At 39.4% G+C, this 24,656-nt stretch overlaps 1 protein-coding gene across 3 annotated transcripts in view; it reads left to right on the top strand.

The window, feature by feature from the left end:
- The window catches only part of LOC128580644 (cytochrome P450 2C3-like), an 81,127-nt gene that overhangs the window by 12,524 nt on the left and 43,947 nt on the right, over positions 1–24,656 (top strand). For 2 of the 3 annotated variants that reach the window (XM_053582772.1, XM_053582775.1), the window contains exons 4-6: positions 5,661–5,821; positions 7,014–7,187; positions 23,323–23,464. In XM_053582772.1, coding sequence (XP_053438747.1) covers positions 5,661–5,821; positions 7,014–7,187; positions 23,323–23,464 — 477 coding nt within the window. The remainder of the gene's footprint in view (positions 1–5,660; positions 5,822–7,013; positions 7,188–23,322; positions 23,465–24,656) is intronic. The other variant, XM_053582774.1, reaches the window with a different exon arrangement.

Here is a 24,656-nt window from a genome sequence, read left to right as displayed (position 1 = left end):
CTGCTCTCCCCTTCCCCAACTCCCACCATGTCCTTAATTGTCATTAATTGTCCCCATATCAAAATTGAGTACATAGGATTTATGCTTCTCTATTCTTGTGATGCTTTACTAAGAATAATGTCTTCCACTTCCATCCAAGTTAATACAAAGGATGTAAAGTCTCCATTTTTTTTAAATGGCTGAATAGTATTCCATGGTGTACATATACCACAGCTTGTTAATCCACTCCTGGGTTGGTGGGCATTTAGGCTGTTTTCACATTTTGGTGATTGTAAATTGAGCTGCAATAAACAGTCTAGTGCAGGTGTCCTTATGATAAAAAGATTTTTTTCCTTCTGGGTAGATGACCAGTAATGGGATTGCAGGATCAAATGGGAGGTCTAGGTTGAGTGCTTTGAGGTTTCTCCATATTCCCTTCCAAAAAGGTTGTACTAGTTTGCAGTCCCACCAGCAGTGTAAAAGAGTTCCCTTCTCTCCAGATCCATGCCAGCATCTGCAGTTTAGAGATGTGGGCCATTCTTGCTGGGGTTAGATGGTATCTCAGGGTAGTTTTGATTTGCATTTCTCTAATAGATAGGTGACAGAAAAAATGATGAACATTTTTTCATGTGTTTGTTAGCCATTCATCTGTCTTCTTTAGAGAAGTTTCTATTCATGTCTGTTGCCCATTGATACATGGGATTGTTGGCTTTTTTCATGTGGATTAATTTGAGTTCTCTATAGATCCTAGTTATCAAGCTTTTGTCTGATTCAAAATATGCAAATATCCTTTCCCATTGTGTAGGTTGTCTATTTGCTTTGGTTGCTGTCTCCTTAGCAGTACAGAAACTTTTCAGTTTCATTAAGTCCCACTTGTTTATTTTTGTTGTTGCGATTGTCAAGGCAATCTTCTTCATGAAGTCTTTCCCAAGGCCAATATCTTCCAGTGTTTTTCCTATGCTTTCTTTGAGGATTTTTATTATTTCATGCGTTACATTTACGTCGTTTATCCATTTTGAATCAATTTTTGTGAGTGGGGAAAGGTATGGGTCCAGTTTCAGTCTTTTAGATGTGGATATCCAGTTCTCTCAACACCATTTATTGAATAGGGAGTCTTTCCCCCAAGGTATGTTCTTGTTTGCTTTATCGAAGAATAGGTTAGTTTCATTTCCTGGTTTTCTATTTGATTCTATGTGTGTATGTCTCTATTTTTGTGCCAGTACCATGCTGTCTTGACCACAATGGCTTTGTAGTACAGCCTAAAATCTGGTATGGTGATGCCCCCAGATGTATTTTTATTACTAATAACTGCCTTAGCTATGCAGGGTTTTTTCTGCATACAAAATGCAAAATCATTTTTTCCAAATCTTGAAAGTACGATGTTGGTATTTTAATAGGAATGGCATTGAATAGGTAGATTGCTTTGGGAAGTATAGACATTTTAACAATGTTGATTCTTCCCATCCATGAGCATGGTATAGTCTTCCATTTGTTAATATCCTCTGTTATTTCCTTTCTGAGGATTTCATAATTTTCTCCATAGAAGTCCTTCACCTCCTCTGTTAGGTATATTTCTAGGTATTTCATTTTCTTTGAAATTGTGGTAAAGGGAGTTGTGTCCTTAGCTTCTCATCTTGACTATTATTGGCATATACAAAGGCTACTGACTTGTGGACATTGATTTTATATCCTGAGACATTACTGTATTTTTTTGATGACTTTCAGGAGTCTTGTGGTTGAGTCTTTGGGATTCTCTAAGTTCATGTTGTCAGCAAAGAGGGAGAGTTTGACCTCCTCTGCTTTCTTTTGGATTCCCTTTATTTCCTTGTCTTGCCTAATTGTATTGGCTAGAACTTCCAGCACTATGTTGAATAGTAAAGGTGACAGAGGACAACCTTGTCTGGTTCCAGTTCTAAGAGGAAAAGCTTTCAGTTTTACTCCATTTAGTAAAATATTAGCTGTGGGTTTGTCATAGATAGCTTCAATCAGTTTCAGAAATGTGCCGCCTATGCCTTTACTCTGCAGTGTTCTACTTAGAAAAGGATGCTGGATTTTATCAAATGCTTTTTCTGCATCTATTGAGAGGATCATATGGTCTTTATTTTTGCCTCTGTTAATATGGTGGATAAGGTTTATGGACTTGCATATGTTAAACCAGCTTTGCATCCCTGGGATGAATCTTACTTGATCATGATGTATGACTTTTTGGATGATAAGCTGTAATTTATTGGCTAGGATTTTGTTGAGAATTTTGCATCTATATTCATGAGTGAAATTGGTCTGATATTCTCCTTTTTGGTTGGGTCTTTTCCTGGTTTTGGTATCAGGGTGATGTTTGCTTCATAGAGCATGTTGGGGAAGATTCCTTCCTCCTCAATTTTTTGGAATAATTTCTGCAGTACAGGAATAAGTCCTGTCCTTTAGTTTCTGAGTTCTTACTTTGCTGCTGATCCATTGTGATGGTCAGTGTGTAGAACAGGTTTAAGTATTTCCTGTAGAGTTGTCTTGTTGTGGCAAATTTCCTCATCGTTTGTATATCAGTAAATGATTTTATTTCTCTGTCAATTTTAAAGCTTAACTTAGCAGGATGTAGAATTCTGGGCTGAAAATTGTCCTGTTTAAGTAGATTAAAGGTAGATGACCATTGTCTTCTTGCTTGGAAAGTTTCATTAGAGAAGTCTGCAGTCACTCGGATAAATTTGCACCTGTAGGTCAACTGGTGCTTACTCTTGGCAGCTTGCAGAATCTTTTCTTTTGTCTTGACTTTGGACAGGTTCATCACAATGTGTCTTGGAGAAGCTCGGTTTGAGTTGAGGTGACCTGGGGTTTAATATCCCTCTGAAAGGAGTGTGTCAGAATCTTTGGTAATATTTGGGAAATTTTCATTTATAATATTCTCTAGTATGGCTTCCATCCCCCTGGGGCATTCTTCTTCCCCTTCTGGGATTCCTGTAATTCGTATGTTGGAATGCTTCATAAAGTCCCCTAATTCTGTGAGTGAACGTTCTGCTTTCTCTCTCTTCTCTTCTGCCTCTTTAACTATCGGAGTTATCTCAGGAACTTTGTCCTCTACCTCTGAAATTCTTTCTTCTGCATGGTCTAACCTGTTGCTGATACTTTGTATTGCATCTTTAAGTTCCCTAATTGACTGCTTCAGTTCCTTCAGCGTTGCTATGTCCTTTCTATATTCTTCATATCATTCATCTCTTATTTGATTTTGTTTTTGGATTTCCTTTTGGTTATTTTTTACTTTATCAGCAGTTTCCTTAATTGTTTCCATCATTTTCTTCATTGTTTTCATCATGTGTATTCTAAATTCCCTTTCTGTCATTTTAAACATTTCTTTAATGGTGGAATCCTCTGCAGTAGCTAACTCATGGTCCTTTGGAGGGGTTGCTCTTGTTCTTCATGTTGCCAGGAGTTTTCTGCTGATTCTTCCTCATGGGTGATTTCTTTAATCTGTTTCCTTGACCTAATTTTCCTTTCACTTCCTCTTGCTCTTTAAGTTGCCACGCCTGTGGACTAAGGTTTTGATGAGTCCTTTTGGTACAGGACCAGAAGGATGAAAAGGTTGAAGAGCAAGAAGGGATAAAAGAAAGAAAAATAAAGAAAGAAATAAAAGGAAAATGAGAAAGGAGAGGGGTTGGGTAAAGGGGAATATTGACAAAAAGAAGAGAGGCACAGAAAGAGGGAGAAATAGCAATATAGGTCTACAGTAGGGTACTTTGACACAATCTTAAAAAAACCCAACCTCTGGGGGTTCCAGGTTGGGTGGTTCCCTTGAGGTCAGCAGGTCTTTGCTAGCCTGATAGGACACAGTATCCCACCTCAACCAAGTAGAGGGCAAAGACAAAAATACTATAAATCAACCAAAACAAACAAACAGAAAACTTTACTTGATAAAATTGGGGGAAAAACCAAATAATAGTGGTAGAAACACTAGCAAAAATGAAGTTCTAATTATTGAAAAATGGGAAATTGTATTTAAACTGGAAAAACAGAGAAAGAAAAGAAAAGAAAAATCTATAGGAAAAAGGTTGAAATTAAAAATAAAAACAACAAGAACAAACAAACAAACAGAAAACAAAAAAACAAAACCAAAAACAAAGCAGTATATATATCTTATTGAATATTGTCTGGGCACAGGTGATCTTCTGGGGTATGAGATGTTAATCACTATGCTGATACAACTGGAGACCTCTGCTGATTTCTCAAACCCTGCAGGGTGGAGACCCTAAATCTCTCTTCAGCCTTCTTAAAAGACACTTTAAACTTCTAAACTTGGCTAAGCACAAGCTTTCCCAGGAAAGTGCTTGTCACTGGGATCACTGCTGAAGTGGCTATCCACTTACCCAGTGTGCCAAAAACCGTCTCATTCTGCCCCTGAGGGTTAAGGCTATAAGGTGGCTCAGTCCCCAACTTTAGGCTGCTCAGTCACTAGATTACTAGCTCCCAGCTGATCCTTGCTCTGTGACCCTGAGGGCGGAGCTTGCCAGAGCAGTTCTCTCACAATGGCTCCCTGCAGCCCACAGCTGAACACTATTAGCTCTCTCCAGCTCAGCGGCTCAGTCTGGGGCCCTAGACAACGCCCAAAGTTCTCTGCACTCCTGCCCAAGCTCTCCTAAGGCAGTTCAACTGAGTGCCAAGTCCAAAAACACAAAACAGCTCACAGGTAAGACCTTTTCAGTTGGTAGTCTCACTGCTGCTGTACTTGCAGCTGCTGGCGGGATGAGACCAAATGAACACATGCAATCCCTTGCCAGTTTTCCACTGCTTTTGTCTTTCTCTTGAGGTCCAGATGTCTCTCACTGACTCCCTGTGTCCTCAAAGGGATGATTATAGGCAGATCCCACCAGCCAGAGATGCCTGGAGTCTTGTCTCCACAGACTCACTATGCCCAGATGCAAGGAAGCTGCTACTTGGCTGCCATCTTGCTCAGATCTCTAGTAACTGAAACCTAGACACAGAAGCTCAGGCTTCACTCTCCCCCAGGCTGTCCAGCGATGGCTGAACCACCGCCACTGCTGCTGTGGCGCTCTCCTCGATCACTTTCTGTGGTTTTGTTTTTGATTCAAGCACATGCATTTTTATCAACTGTGTTTATAAACTACAATTTTAAGTTTCCTCAGTCCCTTGATTTTCTTATTGGGTTGTTCATTTCCTGTAGGCATGATGAGGAAGTATCCACACAAAGAGCTAAATTCCACACATTTAGTGGTGCGCGCATGAACACACACACACACACACATTTATTTATTTTCAGAGACAGGGTCTCACTATGTTGTCCAAACCAGTCTCCAATTTCTAGACGTATGGGACCATCTCATCTTAGCCTCCTGGATAACTGGGAGTACACGTGCTTACCACCATACCAGGCAGTAGAGATATTTGTAAATGAACTTTTTAAATTGCATTACTTCTGGCATATTGAAAAATATTCAGAAACTGATGCAAATAGACTACTTGTAAGAAAGTTAAGAAATGGGACTGGATTAGGCAGTTTTGTTTGTGAAATGCAATCTATTTTATTTTAGGCATGTAAAGTTTATTTTAATGACATGTTTAGATAATTCTTTTCTTAAACAAATTTTAGAGGTCAACTCTTTGCAATTATTTTAAATTTTCAATTTAAGAGATTTCTATAGAATTGTGCACCAACTTCTCATTTGCATTGTTTTCAGCATCTCCTTGTGATCCCACTTCCATTCTGGCCTGTGTTCCCTGCAATGTGATCTGCTCTGTGATTTTCCAGACTCATTTTGACTACAGTGATCAGAAATTTCAAAACTTCATTAAATATTTTCATGAAAACTTTGAAATTCTAAGCACCCCTTGGATACAGGTAAGGTCAAAGTTCTATTGAAATGGGTAATGATTGTCTAGCTAATCTATTGCTTGTGCCCATCTCATTCCTCTGCCCTCTTTAAATGTGGCCAAAGTAGTATTTATCAAAGTATCATTTGTAATCCATTAGTGAGTTACCAGATCAATATAATGTGTTGAAATGAAATTTAAAATGTGAAATAACATTGAAAAAAAATATAACTGAGAGTGTTTCACTTATAGTCAGGTATTATTTGAAGAAAACTTTTTTCTGATTTTTATATCTAAAAGTACCAAGGGCAGTACTTTAGAATGTGTTTCTGACTATGGTTCACTGTCAGAAAGTGTTATCAATCTAGGCTGTACAATCATTAACAATTAAAATCCTGTATGGATCATAAGGTCATGGTGTGCCCCACCTGAGAAGGACCTTAGAGAACAAAAAGTCCAAGCTCTTATTTTCTGGAACAGAAAACTGTGACCCAGATCTAATAATCATATTTTCCCAAGTAGCTTGGCCAACACAATGGATGAACCAGGTCTGGAATCTGGTTTGATTCAACTACTGGTCTGAATACATTGCTTTGGTGCCTACCAAGGGCATTAAGTCATTAAGTCACTGTCCAAAGTTGAATAAGGGAGCTCTAAAGGCCAGATGAGTCAGGTAAGCATGCACATTTCTGAAGTGAAATATGCATAAATTATAAAAAAATCTTAAGAGATTTTGGCAGGTCCTTAATCTTTCTGATGTACTGCTTTATTACAACAGAAGAGTATGAGCCTTCATAAGTTTCTAGATGATTCCCTTGAGAAATATATATAGGGTAAACTGCTATGAATACTGGGTTACAGCTCTAATATCAATAGTTTGGTGTCTTAGAACTGTTGACTAACTAGTTTTTCTAAACCTCCAGATGTTCTCATATATTCTTATGTGGAGAGAGGTAATAATAGCAGTTAAACTCCTGACTTCCTTCACAGAGTTGTACTTAGGAAATGAATGCAAATGACTTTGAAAGATACTTTGTCACCTGCATCCTATAACTCTGGCTACTTTCTCAGTGCTCTCTCCTTCAAATTGCAAGTGTGTGCTAGTGCAGGGAGCATGTGTCATTCATCTTTTCCTGCTCAGTATAGAGGAAAGTGTCGGACACATACGAGCCTGTAAATGTATGCTGAGTGAATTAATGAAGGATTCTGTCTTCTTTCAGCTCTACAATGCTGTCCCTCTATTACATTATCTCCCAGGATGTCACAAAGATTTCTTTAAAAACTTTGCTCACCAAAAAGAGTTTATTTTGGGGGAAATAAAAGAGCATCAAGAAACTCTGGACATTAATAACCCCCGGGACTTCATTGATTACTTCCTGATTAAAATGGAGAAGGTATAATGTGTCCCTAATTTGTTCTTTCATCTTTGTGAATGATGCAATTCATAGATTTGCTTTATTTTTCCTTGTGAAACTGGGATATTTCACTAGGAAATTCTCTTTCCTATGGATTTTCCATTGCTTGTACAACCTACGGCTTGTGCAAACCATATTGAGTGTTTATGATATTTCTAAATTCTCACTGAAAAAAGGATTTAGATCCTTTTCTATTTGCCATGTGAAAGCTGGTTCTTTGGGACAGATCAACACACACCTACACACACACACACACACATACATTTGATATTGATGATAACCATGGTACATAAACTAAGTTCCATGAATTGGACGTGTATCAAATGAACGATTGCAGGAATTGATAAGAATTCAGAAAGGTTTACCTTTAGAAAAATCTAGATAAGGTAGTTTTTTTTTTTTTTATTAAATCATAGCTGTGTACATTAGTATGATCATGGGGCACCATACACTTGGTTCATTGACCGTTTGACACATTTTCATCACACTAGTCAACATAGCTTTTGTGGCATTTTCTTAGTTATTTTGCTAAGACCTTTACATTCCACATTTACTAGGATTCACATATACCCTTGTAAGATGCACCGCAGGTGTAATCCCATTAATCCCCCTCCCTCCCCTCACTTTCCCCCTTCTCCCTATTCTTAGGTTGTAACTGGGTTATAGCTTTCATGTGGAGGTCCTACATTAGTTTCATAATAAGAGTGAGTACATTGGGTACTTTTTCTTCCATTCTTGAGACACTTTACTATGAAGAATATGTTCCAGCTCCATCCATGTAAACATGAAAGAGGTAAAGTTTTCATCTTTTTTTTTTTTTAATTATAAATATTATTTTATTTATCTATTATTATTATTTTTTTTTCTTTTATTGTTGGGGATTCATTGAGGGTACAATAAGCCAGTTACACTGATTACAATTGTTAGGTAAAGTCCCTCTTGCAATCATGTCTTGCCCCCATAAAGTGTGACACACACTAAGGCCCCAGCCCCCTCCCTCCATCCCTCTTTCTGCTTCCCCCCCATGACCTTAATTGTCATTAATTGTCCTCATATCAAGATTGAGTACATAGGATTCATGCTTCTCCATTCTTGTGATGCTTTACTAAGAATAATGTCTTCCACTTCCATCCAGGTTAATACGAAGGATGTAAAGTCTCCATTTTTTTTAATGGCTGAATAGTATTCCATGGTATACATATACCACAGCTTGTTAATCCATTCCTGGGTTGGTGGGCATTTAGGCTGTTTCCACATTTTGGCGATTGTAAATTGAGCTGCAATAAACAGTCTAGTACAAGTGTCCTTATGATAAAAGGATTTCTTTCCTTCTGGGTAGATGCCCAGTAATGGGATTGCAGGATCGAATGGGAGGTCTAGGTTGAGTGCTTTGAGGTTTCTCCATACTTCCTTCCAGAAAGGTTGTACTAGTTTGCAGTCCCACCAGCAATGTAAAAGTGTTCCCTTCTCTCCACATCCACGCCAGCATCTGCAGTTTTGAGATTTTGTGATATGGGCCATTCTCACTGGGGTTAGATGATATCTCAGGGATGTTTTGATTTGCATTTCTCTAATATATAGAGATGATGAACATTTTTTCATGTGTTTGTTAGCCATTCGTCTGTCGTCTTTAGAGAAAGTTCTATTCATGTCTCTTGCTCATTGATATAAGGGATTGTTGGCTTTTTTCATGTGGATTAATTTGAGTTCTCTATAGATCCTGGTTATCAAGCTTTTGTCTGATTGAAAATATGCAAATATCCTTTCCCATTGTGTAGGTCGTCTCTTAGCTTTGGTTATTGTCTCCTTAGCTGTACAGAAGCTTTTCAGTTTAATGAAGTCCCATTTGTTTATTTTTGTTGTTGTTGCAATTGCCATGGCAGTCCTCTTCATGAAGTCTTCCCCCAGGCCAATATCTTCCAGTGTTTTGCCTATGCTTTCTTTGAGGATTTTTATTGTTTCATGCCTTAAATTTAAGTCCTTTATCCATCTTGAATCAATTTTTGTGAGTGGGGAAAGATGTGGGTCCAGTTTCAGTCTTTTACATGTAGACATCCAGTTCTCCCAACACCATTTATTGAATAGGGAGTTTTTCCCCCAAGGTAAGTTCTTGTTTGGTTTATCGAAGATTAGGTGGTTGTAAGATGTTAGTTTCATTTCTTGGTGTTCAATTCGATTCCAAGTGTCTATGTCTCTGTTTTTGTGCCAGTACCATGCTGTCTTGAGCACTATGGCTTTGTAGTACAGACTAAAATCTGGTATGCTGATGCCCCCAGCTTTATTTTTGTTACTAAGAACTGCCTTAGCTATACGGGGTTTTTTCTGGTTCCATACAAAACGCAGAATCATTTTTTCCAAATCTTGAAAGTACGATGTAGGTACTTTGATAGGAATGGCATTGAATAGGTAGATTGCTTTGGGAAGTATAGACATTTTAACAATGTTGATTTTTCCCATCCATGAGCATGGTATGTTCTTCCATTTGTTAATATCCTCTGCTATTTCCTTTCTGAGGAGTTCATAGTTTTCTTTATAGAGGTCCTTCACCTCCTTCGTTAGGTATATTCCTAGGTATTTCATTTTCTTTGAAACTATGGTGAAGGGAGTTGTGTCCTTAATTAGCTTCTCATCTTGACTGTTATTGGTGTATACAAAGGCTACTGACTTGTGGACATTGATTTTATATCCTGAAACATTACTGTATTTTTTGATGACTTCTAGGAGTCTTGTGGTTGAGTCTTTGGGGTTCTCTAAGTATAAGATCATGTCGTCAGCAAAGAGGGAGAGTTTGACCTCCTCTGTTCGCATTTGGATTCCCTTTATTTCCTTGTCTTGCCTAATTGTATTGGCTAGAACTTCCAGCACTATGTTGAATAGTAAAGGTGACAGAGGACAACCTTGTCTGGTTCCAGTTCTAAGAGGAAAAGCTTTCAGTTTAACTCCATTCAGTAAAATATTGGCTGTGGGTTTGTCATAGATAGCTTCAATCAGTTTTAGAAATGTGCCACCTATGCCTATACTCTTCAGTGTTCTAATTAGAAAAGGATGCTGGATTTTATCAAATGCTTTTTCTGCATCTATTGAGAGGATCATGTGATCTTTATTTTTGCCTCTGTTAATATGGTGGATAACGTTTATGGACTTGCGTATGTTAAACCAGCCTTGCATCCCTGGGATGAAGCCTACTTGATCATGATGAATGACTTTTTTGATGATAAGCTGTAATCTATTGGCTAGGATTTTGTCGAGAATTTTTCCATCTATATTCATGAGTGAGATTGGTCTGAAATTCTCCTTTTTGTTTGGGTCTTTTCCTGGTTTTGGTATCAGGGTGATGTTTGCTTCATAGAATGTGTTGGGGAAGATTCCTTCTTCCTCAATTTTTTGGAATAATTTCTGCAGTACAGGAATAAGCTCTTCCTTGAAGGTTTGATAGAATTCTGGAGTGAAGCCATCTGGACCAGGGCATTTTTTAGTTGGAAGCTTTTTTATTGTTTCTTTAATCTCAGTGCTTGAAATTGGTCTGTTCAGGAGGTCTATTTCTTCCTGGCTAAGTCTAGGGAGAGGGTGTGATTCCAAATATTGATCCATTTCTTTCACATTGTCAAATTTCTGGGCATAGATTTTCTGGTAGTATTCAGAGATGATCTCTTGTATCTCTGTGGGATCAGTTGTTATTTCCCCTTTATCGTTTCTGATTGAGGTTACTAGAGATTTTACTTTTCTATTTCTAGTAAGTCTGGCCAATGGTTTATCTATTTTATTTATTTTTTCAAAAAACCAACTCCTTGTTTCATTGATTTTCTGAATGATTCTTTTGTTTTCAATTTCATTGATCTCTGATTTGATTTTGGATATTTCTTTTCTTCTACTGAGTTTAGGCTTAGATTGTTCTTCTTTTTCCAATTCCATAAGATCTCTTGTGAGACTGTTGATGTGCTCTCTTTCTGTTTTTCGAATGTAGGCATCTAAAGCGATGAATTTTCCTCTCAAAACTGCTTTTGCAGTATCCCACAGGTTTTGGTAGCTTGTGTCTTCATTGTTGTTATGCTCAAGGAAGTTAATGATTTCCTGTTTTATTTCTTCCTGCACCCATCTGTTATTCAACAGAAGATTGTTTAATTTCCATGCCTTTGGGTGGGGTCGAGCATTTTTGTTAGAGTTGAGTTCCACCTTTAGTGCCTTATGGTCTGAAAAGATACAAGGTAAAATTTCAATTCTTTTGATTCTGTTGATATTTGTTTTGTGTCCCAGGATATGATCAATTTTGGAGAATGTTCCATGGGGTGATGAGAAGAATGTATATTCTTTATCTTTGGGATGGAGTGTTCTATATGCGTCTATCAAGCATAGTTGTTCTAGGGTCTCATTTAAATCTCTTATATCTTTGTTTAATTTCTCTTTAGAGGATCTGTACAACTCTGTAAGAGGTGTGTTAAAGTCCCCTGTTATGATGGTATTATCAGATATCATATTGCTCAGACTGAGTAAGGTCTGCTTCAAGAATCTGGGAGCATTTAAATTGGGTGCATAAATATTTAGAATTGAAATGTCTTCTTGTTGTAGTTTTCCCTTGACCAATATAAAGTGACCATCTTTGTCTTTTTTGACTTTAGTTGCTTTAAATCCACATGTATCTGAAAATAAGATTGCAACGCCTCTTTTCTTCTGAATTCCATTTGCCTGAAAAATTATCTTCCATCCCTTGACTCAGAGCTTTAATTTGTCTTTTGAAGCCAGGTGTGTTTCTGGCAGACAGCAAATGGATGGCTTGTGTTTTTTAATCCAGTCAGCCAATCTATGTCTCTTCAGTGGGGAATTCAAGCCATTAACATTTATGGAGATAATTGATAAGTGTGGTAGTATTCTATTCGTCTTATTTGGTGAGAGTCCATTGCTTAGTTTTATCTTTTGCATCAGTGTGGAGGTTAGGCTCTGTCCTTTGATTTCTGAGTTCTTACTTTGCTGCTGATCCATTGTGGTGGTCAGTGTGCAGAACAGGTTGAAGTATTTCCTGTAGAGCTGGTCTTGTTGTGGTGAATTTCCTCAGTGTTTATATATCCATAAATGATTTGATTTCTCCATCAATTTTGAAGCTTAGCTTAGCAGGGTACAGAATTCTGGGCTGGAAATTGTTCTGTTTAAGTAGATTAAAGGTAGATGACCATTGTCTTCTTGCTTGGAAAGTTTCATTAGAGAAGTCTGCGGTCACTCTGATGGATTTGCCCCTGTAGGTCAACTGGCGCTTACTCCTGGCAGCTTGCAGAATCTTTTCTTTTGTCTTGACTTTGGACAGGTTTATCACAATGTGTCTTGGAGGAGCTCGGTTAGAGTTGAGGCGACCTGGGGTCCGATATCCCTCTGAAAGCAGTGTGTCAGAATCTTTGGTGATATTTGGGAAATTTTCTTTTATAATATTCTCTAGTATGGCTTCCATTCCTCTGGGGCATTCTTCTTCCCCTTCTGGAATTCCTATAACTCGTATGTTGGAACGCTTCATAAAGTCCCATAATTCTGACAGTGAACGTTCTGCTTTCTCTCTCTTCTTTTCTGCCTCTTTTACTATCTGAGTTATCTCAAAAACTTTGTCTTCTACCTCTGAAATTCTTTCTTCTGCATGGTCTAACCTGTTGCTGATACTTTCCATTGCATCTTTAAGTTCCCTGATTGACTGTTTCATTTCCTTCAGCTCTGCTATATCCTTTTTATATTCTTCATATCGTTCATCTCTGATTTGATTCTGTTTTTGCATTTCCTTTTGGTTATTTTCCACTTTATTAGCAGTTTCCTTCATTGTTTCCATCATTTCTTTCATTGTTTTCAACATGTGTATTCTAAATTCCCTTTCTGTCATTCCTAACATTTCTGTATAGGTGGAATCCTCTGCAGTAGCTACCTCATGGTCCCTTGGCGGGGTCGTTCTGGACTGGTTCTTCATGTTGCCTGGAGTTTTCTGCTGATTCTTCCTCATGAGTGATTTCTTTTATCTGTTTCCTAGCCCTAATTTTCCTTTCACTTCCTCTTGCTCTTTAAGATCTTGTGCCTGTGGACTAAGGGTTACAGGACCAGAAGGGTGAGAAGATTGAAGAGCAAAAAAGGGATGAAAGAAAGGAGGACCGAGTGATAAGAAAGATAAAAAAAAAAGAAAGATAGAGAAAGGAGAGGGGGTGGGGATAAGGAATATTGACAAAAAAAAGAGAGGCACAGAAAGAGGGAGACAGGGCAATATAGGTGTACAGTAGGGTACTTTGACACAACCTTAAAAAACCCCACCTTCTGGGGGTGCCCCAGTTGGGTGGTTCCTTTGAGGTCAGCAGCTCTTTGCTAACCTGATCAGACACAGTACCCCACCTCCACCAAGTAGAGAGGAAAGACAAAAATGCTATAAATCAAACCAAAACAAGCAAACAGAAAACTTTACAGGGATACAATGAGGTGAAAAACCAAATGATAGCGGTAGAAACACTAGCAAAAATGAAGTTGTAGTTATTAAAAAAGGCAGCAATGGGAAATTATAATTAAACTAGAAAAATTGAGAAAGAAAAAGGGATCTGTATGGAAAAGATTGAAATTAAAAAACAAAAGAACATCAACAACGTCAAAATAAACAAACAAACAAAAAAAAAAAAGAAAAAAATACACAACCAAAAACAAAGCAGTTTGTATATGTTATTGAATATTGTCTGGGCAACATGTGGTCTTATGGGGTATGAGATGTTAGTCACAGTTCTGATATGACTGGAGGCAGCTGATTTCTCAAACCCTAGCAGGTAGACACCCTAAATCTCTCTTCAGCCCACTTAAAAGGCACTTTGAACTTGTAAACTTGCTGAGCAGAAGCTTTCCCAGCTTTCTTGCTGGAATCACTGCTGAAGTGGCTATCCACTTACCCAGGGTGCCAAAACCGGTCTCACTCTGCCCCTGAGGGTTAGGGCTGCAAGGCGGCTCAGACCCCACCATTAGGCTACTTGGTTGCTGGGTTACCAGCTCCCACCCATTTCTAGCTCTGCGACCCTGAGGGCGGAGCTTGCCGGGGCAGATCACTGACAATGGATCCGTGTGACCCACCGCCAAACACTATTAGCTCCGTCTGGCTCAGCGGCTCAGACTGGGGCCCTAGACAATGGCCAAAGTTCTCCGCACTCCCGCTCAGGCCTTCCCCAAGGCAGTTCAACTCAGTGCCAAGTCCAAGGACATCAAAACAGTTCACAGGTAAGGCCTTTCTGGTTTGCAGTCTCGCTGCTACTGAACTTACAGTTGTGGGCGGGTTTAGACGGATTGAACACACGCGACCACTTGCCGGTTTTCCACTGTTTTAGTCCTCCTCTTGGGGTCCAGAAGTCTGTCGCTGACTCCCTGTAGCCTCATAGGAGTGATGATAGGCAGTTCCCACCAGCCAGAGATGCCTGGAGTCCTATCTCCCCCGACTCACGGTGCCCAGATGCAAGGAAGCTGTTACTCGGCTGCCATCTTGCTCCGCCCTCTCGTCTTCATCTTTTTTTAAGGCTGCATAATATTCCATGGTATACATATACCACAATTTATTAATCCATTTGTGGATCGATGGGCACTTGGGCTTTTTCCATGACTTAGCAATTATGAATAGGGCTGCAATAAATATTCTGATACAAATATCTTTGTTATGATGTGATTTTTGGTCTTCTGGGTATGCCCAGGAGAGGGATTACAGGATTGAATGGCAGATCTATTTTTAGATCTCTAAGTGTTCTCCATATCTCTTTCCAAAAGGAATGTATTAATTTGCATTTCCACCAGCAGTGCAAAAGTGTTCCCTTTTCTCCACATCCACGCCGACATCTCTGGTCTTGGGATTTTGTGATGTAGGCTAGTCTCACTGGAGTTAGATGATATCTCAAAGTAGTTTTGATTTGCATTTCTCTGATGATTAAAGATTATGAACATTTTTTCATATGTCTGAAGGCTGTGCGCCTGTCTTCTTCAGAGAAGTTTCTCTTCAAGTCCCTTGCCCAGGCTGCGATGGGATCCCTTGTTCTTTTCTTGCTAACACATTTGAGTTCCCTGTGGATTCTGGTTATTAAACCTTTGTCGGAGATAACCTACAAATATCTTTTTCCATTCTGAGGGCTGTTTGCTTGCTTTACTTACTGTGTTCTTGGCTGTGCAGAAGCTTTTTAGTTTGATCAAGTCCCAATAGTGTATTTTTGAAGCAGCTTCAATTGCCCGGGGGGGTCCTTCTCATAAAAAACTCGCCCAAACCAATTTCTTCAAGGGTTTTCCCTGCACTCTCTTCTAGTATTTTTATAGTTTCATGTCTTAGGTTTAAATCTTTAATCCAGTGAGAGTCTATCTTGGTGAATGGTGAGAGGTGTGGGTCTAGTTTCAGTCTTCTACAGGTTGCTAGCCAGTTCACCCAGCACCATTTGTTAAATAGGGAATCTTCCCCACTGAATGTTTTTAATTACCTTGTCAAAGATTAAATAACGGTAATTAGCTGGATTCATCTCTTGGTTCTCTATTCTGTTCCAGACATCTACTTCTCTGTTTTTGTGCCAATACCATGCTGTTTTGATCACTATTGATTTGTAGTATAGTCTGAGGTCTGGTAGCGTGATTCTTCCTGCTTTGTTTTTATTTTTGAGTAATGTCTTGGCTATTCAAGGTTTTTTTCTGATTCCCTATAAAACGAAGTATTGTTTTTTCAAGATCTTTAAAGTATGACAGTGGAGCTTTAATGGGGATTGTGTTGAAATTATATATTGCTTTGGGTAGTATGGACATTTTAACAATGTTGATTCTTCCCAACCATGAGCATGGTATATTTTTCCATTTGTTAACATTCTCAGCTATCTTTTCTTAGAGTTTCATAATTCTCTTTATAGAGATCTTTCACGTCCTTTGTTAGATAAACTCCCAAATATTTCATCTTCTTTGGCACTACTGTGAATGGGATAGAGTCCTTAATTGTGTTTTCAACTTGACTATTGTTGGTATATATAAAGGCTACCGATTTATGAATGTTGATTTTGTAACCTGAGATGCTGCTGTATTCCTTGATCACTTCTAAGAGTTTTGTAGTAGAGTCCCTAGTATTTTCCAGATATACAATCATATCATCTGCGAAGAGCAAAAGTTTGATCACTTCTGACCCTATGTGGATACCCTTGATCGCCTTTTCTTCCCTAATTGCGGTGGCTAAAACTTCCATTACAATGTTAAAGAGCAATGGAGACAATGGGCAGCCTTGTCTGGTTCCTGATCTCAGTGGAAATGATTCCAATTTAACTCTATTCAGTATGATATTGGCTGTGGGTTTGCTGTAAATGGCCTCTATCAGTTTAAGAAATGTCCCTTCTATACCAATTTTCTTAAGTGTTTTGACCATGAAGGAATGTTGGATGTTATCAAAAGCTTTTTCTGCATCGATTGAGAGAATCATATGGTCTTTGTTTTTTAATTTGTTTATGTGCTGAATTACATTTATAGATTTACGTATATTGAACCAGCCTTGAGACCCTGGGATAAAACCGACTTGGTCATGATGTATGATTTGTTTGATATGTTGCTGGATTCTGTTTGTTAGAATCTTGTTGAATATTTTTGCATCTATATTCATTAGTGATATTGGTCTAATATTTTCTTTTCTTGTTGGGTCTTTTCCTGGTTTGGGGATCAGGGTAATGTTTGCTTCATAGAACGTGTTGGGTAGTCTTCCTTCTTATTCTACCTTTTGGAACAGGTTGAGTAATATAGGTACTAATTCCTCTTTAAAGGTTTGGTAGAATTCTGACGTGAAACCATCTGTTCCTGGGCTTTTCTTTTTGGGGAGATTTTGTATGGTTGATTTTATTTCCAAACTTGATATGGGCCTGTTCAACATTTCCACTTGATTTTGGTTAAGTCTTGGAAGGTGACATGCTTCCAAGTAATGGTCGATTTCCTTCAGATTTTCGTATTTCTGAGAGTAAAGTTTCTTGTAATATTCATTAAATATTTTGATTTCTGAGGAGTCTGTTGTTATTTCGTCTTTGTTATTTCTGATTGATGAGATTAGAGATTTTCCTCTTTTTTTCCTGGTTAGGTTGGCCAAAGGTTTATCTATTTTGTTGACCTTTTCAAAAAACCAGCTTTTTGATTTATTTTTATTTATTTTTTTTTAATTTTTTTTATTAAATCATAACTGTATACAATGATATGATTATGGGGCATCATACACTCACTTCATAAACCATTTGACACATTTTTATCACAGTGGTTAACATAGCCTTTCCGGCGTTATCTCGGTTACTGTGCCAAAACATTTACATTCTACATTTACCAAGTTTCGCAAATACCCCTATAATATGCACCACAGGTGTGATCCCACCGATTCCCCTCCCTCTACCCACCCCCCCTTCCCACTTCCCCCTATTGTTAAGTTGTAGCTGGGTTATAGCTTTCATGTGAGAATCCCAAATTAGTTTCATAGTAGGGCTGTGTACATTGGGTATTTTTTCTTCTGCTGGGCATATACCCAGAAGACCAAAAATCACAACATAACAAAGATATTTGTACCAGAATGTTTATTGCAGCCCAATTCATAATAGCTAAGTCATGGAAAAAGCCCAAGTGTCCATCGATCCACGAATGGATTAATAAATTGTGGTATATGTATACCATGGAACACTATGCAGCCTTAAAGAAAGATGGAGACTTTACCTCTTTCATGTTTACATGGATGGAGCTGGAACATATTCTTCTTAGTAAAGTATCCCAAGAATGGAAGCTTTTTGATTTATTGATCTGTTGTATTATTCTTTTGTTTTCAATTTCATTTAGTTCTGCTCTGATTTTGGTTATTTCTTTTCTTCTACTGGATTTGGGGTTGGAGTATTCTTCCATTTCCAGTCTCTTGAGATGTCCCATTAAGTTGCTTATGTCCTCTCTTTCCATTCTCCTGAGGAAGGCTTGCAGTGCTATAAATTTCCCTCTTAGAATTGCCTTTGAGGGGTCCAGAGGTTCTGGTAGTTTGTGTCTTCATTGTCGTTTTGTTCCAAAAATTTCGCAATTTCCTTCTTGATCTCATCTCTGACCCAGCTATCATTGAGCATAAGGTTATTTAACTTCCATGTTTTTGTATGAGTATGCAGATTCCTGTTGTTACTCATCTCAAATTTTATTCCATGATGGTCCAAAAAGATTCAAGGAATAATTTCTATTCCTTTAAATTTACTGAGGTTAGACTTGTGACCTAAAATGTGGTCAATTTTGGAATAAGTTCCGTGGGCTGATGAGAAGTATGTGTATTCAGTTTTGTTGGGACGAAATTTTATGTAGATGTCTGCTAAATCTAAATGCTGGATGGTTAGATTTAAATCTAGAATTTCTTTATCAGCTTTTTGTTGGAGGATGGATCCAACACTGCCAAAGGAGTGTTGAAATCTCCGACAATTCTGGAGCTGGAGGAAGTCAAGTTGCTCATGTCTGTTAGAGTTTCTCTTATAAATTGAGGTGCATTCTGGTTGGGTGCATAGATACTAATAATTGAGATTTCATCATATTGAGTCTTACCCTTAACAAATATGAAGTGACCATTTTTGCCCTTCCTTACTTTTGTTGGTTTAAAGCGTATTCTATCCGCAAATAAAATTGCAACACCTGCTTTTTTCTGATTACCATTTGCCTGAAATATGGATGACCATCCTTTCACCCTGAGTCTGTATTTGTCTTTTAAGTTAAGATGTGACTCTTGTATGCAACAAATGTCTGGCCTGAGTTTTTTGTATCCAGTCAGCTAACCTATGTCTCTTTAGAGGGCAGTTTAAGCCATTCACATTAATGGAGAGTATTGATAAGTTTGGTGAAATTTTGGGTATTGAGTTTTTTGAAAGTCTGGTGGGCATTTTTAAACCTTTTGCCATTGTGGAAGTTGCAGTTTGATCAGAAGTTTCTGAGTGAGTTTACTTTTGTGGTATAGGATTGGGTTGGTCATTATGGAGGATAGGTCTGAGAATATCCTGAAGAGCTGGTTTGGTTATGGCAAATTTCTTTAGCATATGAATGTCATTAAAGTATTTAATTTCTCCATCATAAATGAAACTCAGTTTAGCTGGGTACAAGATCTGGGGTTGAAAGTTATTTTGCTTGAGGAGATTAAACGTTGATGACCACCCTCTTCTGGCTTGAAAAGTTTCAGCAGAGACATCTGCAGTCATTCTAATATTCTTCTCTTTGAAGGTAATAGTTTTCTTTCGCCTGGCCGCTTTGAGAATTTTCTCCTTCATATTAACTTAGTGAAGTTAATTATGATATGCCTGGGGGATGTCTTATTGGGGTTGAGTCGTACTGGGGTTCTGAAGCTATCTGCTATCTGAATTTCAGGTTCTCTAGGCATGTCTGGAAAATTCTCTTTCATAATTTCATGCAGAAGGGCCTCTGTGCCCAGTAAGGCCACTTCATCTGTTTCAGGAATTCCTATGAGTCGGATATTTGCTTTCTTCGAGTTATCCCAGAGCTCTCTGAGAGAGTGATCCATTTTTGCTCTCCATTTCTCTTCCTCTTTTAGAGTTTGGGAGCATTCAAAGGCTTTATCTTCAATGTCGGAGATCCTTTCTTCTGCTTGGTCCATTCTGTTGCTAAGGGATTCTACTGTATTTTTCATATCTTTGAGGGCTGCAAATTCTTGCTTCAGTGTGTCTAAGTCTTTGGTGGTTTTGTCTTTAAATTTGTTAAATTCTTGAGACAGCTTTTGAATTTCTCCTCGAATTCCTAGTTCCATTTTGTTAATCTTGTTCACCATCCAAATTCTGAATTTGATTTCTGACATCTCAGCCAGTTGTTTGTGAATGGGATCTTCAATTACATCTGCTGTATGTTTCCTTGGGGGGGGTTGATCTGTTCTGGTTATTCATGTTACCAGAGTTTTTCCGCTGATTCCACCCCGTGATTGTATTACTCCCTTTGATTTCTCCCCTGGTGTTTTGTCGAGGACCCGTACAGTGCTGCGGCCTGAGAAACTCGGGCCCTGTTTGGTGTAGAGGGGCTAAGTGGTTCTGTCTTGTTTTCAGCTGGTTTCTATTTGACCCTAGTGAAACAGTTACTCTGGGTTGAAGTCTCAGCTGTGGAGAAATACCAGCAATTAAGTCACCCCACCCACCACAGGCAACAAATGGAAAAGGAAAATCAAACCTTCCTACAACCACACACCCAGGGCACCACCTGGATAGTCCCCAGGTGAGTGGCTCAGTTCAAAAGGTCCAAATCAATTGTCTCAGTCAGCAGCTGCCTCGGGTGGGAGAGTTCAAGAGTCCCTGGGAACTGGATCACAGGGTCTGGTGACTGCTCTAATATGGCTTGCTCCAGTGCTGTGTGGAGTCAGGAAGAGCCACCCAGTAAATAGATCAGTCTGGGAAGATTGATGCTTCCTTCCCCACCTTGCAGCTCTGTCACATCCAGTTGCTGCTATCCCCACAGGGCTGTGACCCAGTCAGTTGTCTGCAGTAAGCAGATACTCCAGGGGTTTGCACCTGCCTAAGTCACAGGGTAGTCTCTGTCTGCTCGTCTAGGCGGCTACTCTCTGTCTTTATCCAGCAGGGGGTGGTCAACCTTGGGCACTTGATGGAGGCTGTAGGTGTTCACTCAGTTCCAGCCCCACCCTATTTTATGTTACTGGGTGAACGGAACAACCCTGTGGGAGTTTGTTTCTGACCCTGCTAGATTCTTCTGCAGAGGAGAGGCTGATTTGAGTTCCCAGAACCTGTGCCTCAGGCCCTGTCTTTAGCCCTGTGGATTTGTATTCGCAGCATGATCAGTTGTCGGCTGTAGCCTCTTGGCCTCCTTTGTCTATAGGCTGGTGATCCCCTGAAGGCCAGGTGTATCTTAGGTTCAGTAAAGTGGTCCTCTGGATCAGCCCCACCCTGGGAGTTTCCCGGCTCTGTGCATGTGTTTTCTAGTCCCCGTGATCCACCCAGGTCAGTGCTGCCTCAGGCAAACCCTTTACTCACAGGCCTGTGTTTCAGTCCCAGGTCTGTTCCATGGTGGTTGCCATCTGAGAAGATGCTCAGCCTCATCTGGTTGCCCAGGAAGACAGGAGGAGAGGCTATGGGATATCTGGGGGTGAGCCTTGTTATTGCTGAAGACAGCTATTGCTCTGCACCTCGGGGCACCACCGCTCCAGTGTAATTCCCTGTTAGCCAACCATCATCTTCTTGCTCCTTTGCTACAGAGTTAGCACTGGCCAGCTGCAGTCCAGGTCCTGTCTGCACCTCTCGAGAGTTCACCCAAGAATCTGGACTCCTGTGGGGGGGCAGGTCTCCAGATCATGGAGTGAGAGTGGAGGGGAGTGTTAGGAGCTCAGAGTTGCAGGTCGTAACACCAAGCTCTTGAGAGCAAATGAACAAATAAACAGATACAAAGGTTACCAGGCACACAGGCCCATAGATACAGAGATAGATGGAAACACATAGACATACAGGTAACAGCCACGACAATAGCAATATAAGAACAACTGCAATAAAAATAGTGATAATCATAAAATAATTGAAAGAAAGGAAAAAAAGAGAGAAAAAAGTGGTGTTAGTAGGAATGTTAAATGAGGAGAAAGAAGAAATTAAAATTAGAAGACATAGAAATAAAAAATATATCTACATAAAAAGTAATAATAAAAAATTATCGAAATCTCCTCTAAGGAAATGGTGAGGAAAAAACAGACAAAAACAAAACAAACAAACAAAAAACCCCACAAAAACAAAACAAAAAAAAAGGCACCAACTACAAAAATATTCTTGCATGTAGAAATATACCTATGTATATATCTATATGTCTGCTGTAGGGATCAACTTTCGTAGGAATATATTACTACTGCAATATACTTTCTGGACACCAGGTGGCACTGTGAGTGGTTCCGAGACTTGTACCTGATTTACAGTTTATACTGTTACCATGGTAACCACCTTCCATGGCCGATTGCCATTTTGGAATTTCTGTAAAAGTTTGTCACCTAAGAATTGTGTAACCTCGGCTGTTCTTTTCCAGACAGCACTTGTGACCGACCTTCCCAGTCAGTGCAGGTGTCCACACTTCTTAAGTCTTTCCACTCTGTTCCCAGGTTCTCCTGCAAACTGGCGACTGCAATCGGCTGTAGGGGGAGTGGTGCTGAGTTCCCACGGTCGCTGGTGGGCTTGCAGTTTTATCTGCTGTAGCTGGTTCCCGGGGCTGAAGCCAAATTCGCGGCTTTAGGAGCTAAAGCCGGGTCCACGGCTTCAGTAGCTTTGGGGCTTTAGCAGCCAAAGCCGGGTCAGCGGCTTCAAGCCAGTTCCCGTGGTTGGAGCATTTGGGGGACTTATTCTGGGTTTTATGGTTCAGAGTTTCCCTTTTGGATTGGTGCCCACCAGTTCGCTGCACAGCCTGAACCGCCAGCCCCCTCCAACACCTGGGGGAAATGTGCCCGCCCTTTTGGGTAGTTCAAAATGTCTGTTTCCCAGGCAGGATCCCTTCCCTTCAATTGTCCAACAGTTTGCCCCACTCCCCATGGTTTTGAGTGGCTCTCCTTTCAGATGCCCCCCTCAGTTCAGGAATAATTATTTGTCAATTGGGTTTTGTCAGCACTTACAAGCTGCTGACCTCCATAGGGGAGGGGCCTGCTGGCCGGCACGCCGTGCCGAGCAGGGAAGAATCTCTACAACAGAGTCTGTGATTTTAAATTACCCCTCATATATAGCAATCCACCAGTTCACTGGGTGTCTCCAGCTGTCTGTCCACTCCAATAATCTACACACAGGGAAGGTCCAGACCACCTTTCCTCTCACCTGATGGCTTGGGAGAGGTGGGCTACACGTCCGTCCTGTCCGCCATCATGCTCCGCCCCAATAAGGTAGGTTTTGATGACACTCTGTCTTAGATTAATGGGGAAAACAAAATAAATCCAGGGAATGAGAAGTATAGTAATCAAGTATTTGGAATTTTCAAAGAAGTTATCTTATTGCTGTAATGACTGATGGGGTTGGGAACAGGGATGCAGTTTGTCATTAACTTTACCTTCATCTATAGCATGCTCTAATGTGTGGCTAATTTGTCTGATACTGATGTTATAAGGCATAATTGTCTGTTACCTAAAAATCTTTTTATTTATCAAGTTATTCTAACATATTATTGCCAGGAAAAGCACAATAAAGAGTCTGAATTTACCATCGACAACTTGGTCATTACGATATTGGATCTGTTTGGTGCAGGAACAGACACAATGAGCACCACAATGAGATATGGCCTCTTGCTCCTGCTCAAGCACCCTGAGATCACAGGTATGATCATAGAAGATGGGCAGGGTGAAGTCCAGGTAGACACTGGCAGTCAACACTGATAGCCATCCCACCCTTTACCTGCCAATTACAGAAAAATTTCACATTGTTAGTAAATTTTCTAATCATTGGACAGGTTCAGTTCAAATTAGGTCATAGTATAAAAAGAGAATGAAATGGTTAAACAACTGTGTTTTTAAGGATGGAGGTCATAATCTCTCTGCTCAATTGCAATACCTTTGATTTTGATCGGGGGAAGAGGTAGCTTTTCTCACTTTCTGCAAAGATACCATTTGAGATGTCTTCCTGGTCCAGATAAGTGTATTTTGGCTAAAAGTTACTTCTACCAACACATTTCCAGTGTGGGGATTCACTCAATGAAGTTACAATCTTCATTTTAAGAATTAAGACTTCAGTTTAAGAATTCCTTTTCAAGAACACGTTGTGAGAGAGGTTACTTCTGTGTTTCTTTCACATGACACAGACTCTCTCAGCCAAGTAACTTCTCTAAGTCTTATAAAACTTATGTTGATTATGACTAGAAGTAGTATATGACATTTTTTTCTCCAAACTTTTAAATCTTGTGCATGTAGCAAAGATTCTTTTGTGTTGTAGTTCCCTGTCACTTCCATTTGGATTTTTTTTTTAAAACATGTCCATGTCCACTTCCTTACCATTTTCATTCTTTACTGTGCCCTTTTATGAAGCGTTCCAATTTTATTAGTAGTTCCTTATTCCTTTTTTTTTTTTTTACCACTTTCTTCTAGATAAAACACCAAACTCTCATCTTGAGAGTTTGTGAAATGCCTGCCTTTGTCTTCTTTATAGCTATCAAACCATAGATTTGTCACCTGTTTCATTACAAAGACAATCCCTTTCCCTCCTTTCTTTCTTTCTTTCTTTCTTTCTTTCTTTCTTTCTTTCTTTCTTTCTTTCTTTCTTTCTTTCTTTCTTTCTTTCTTTCTTTCTTTCTTTCTTTCTTTCTTTCTTTCTTTCTTTCTTCCTTCTTTCTTTCTTTCTTTCTTTCCTTCCTTCCTTTCTCCTTCCTTTCTTCTCTCCCTCTTTCCCTCTTCCTTTCCTTTCTCCTTTCCTTTCCTTATCTTTCCTTATTTTGCTGGCCTGGATAGAGTATCCTGGTGTCATAGCTCCTCAAACTCCTGAGTTCAAGAGATCCTTCTATCTCAGCCTCCTGAAT

Source organism: Nycticebus coucang, chromosome 3 (genome assembly GCF_027406575.1).
Source record: "Nycticebus coucang isolate mNycCou1 chromosome 3, mNycCou1.pri, whole genome shotgun sequence".
Classification (NCBI taxonomy): Eukaryota; Metazoa; Chordata; class Mammalia; order Primates; family Lorisidae; genus Nycticebus; species Nycticebus coucang.
Note: the sequence above shows the minus strand (reverse complement) of the source record. Positions and strands in the feature narration are given on the sequence as shown.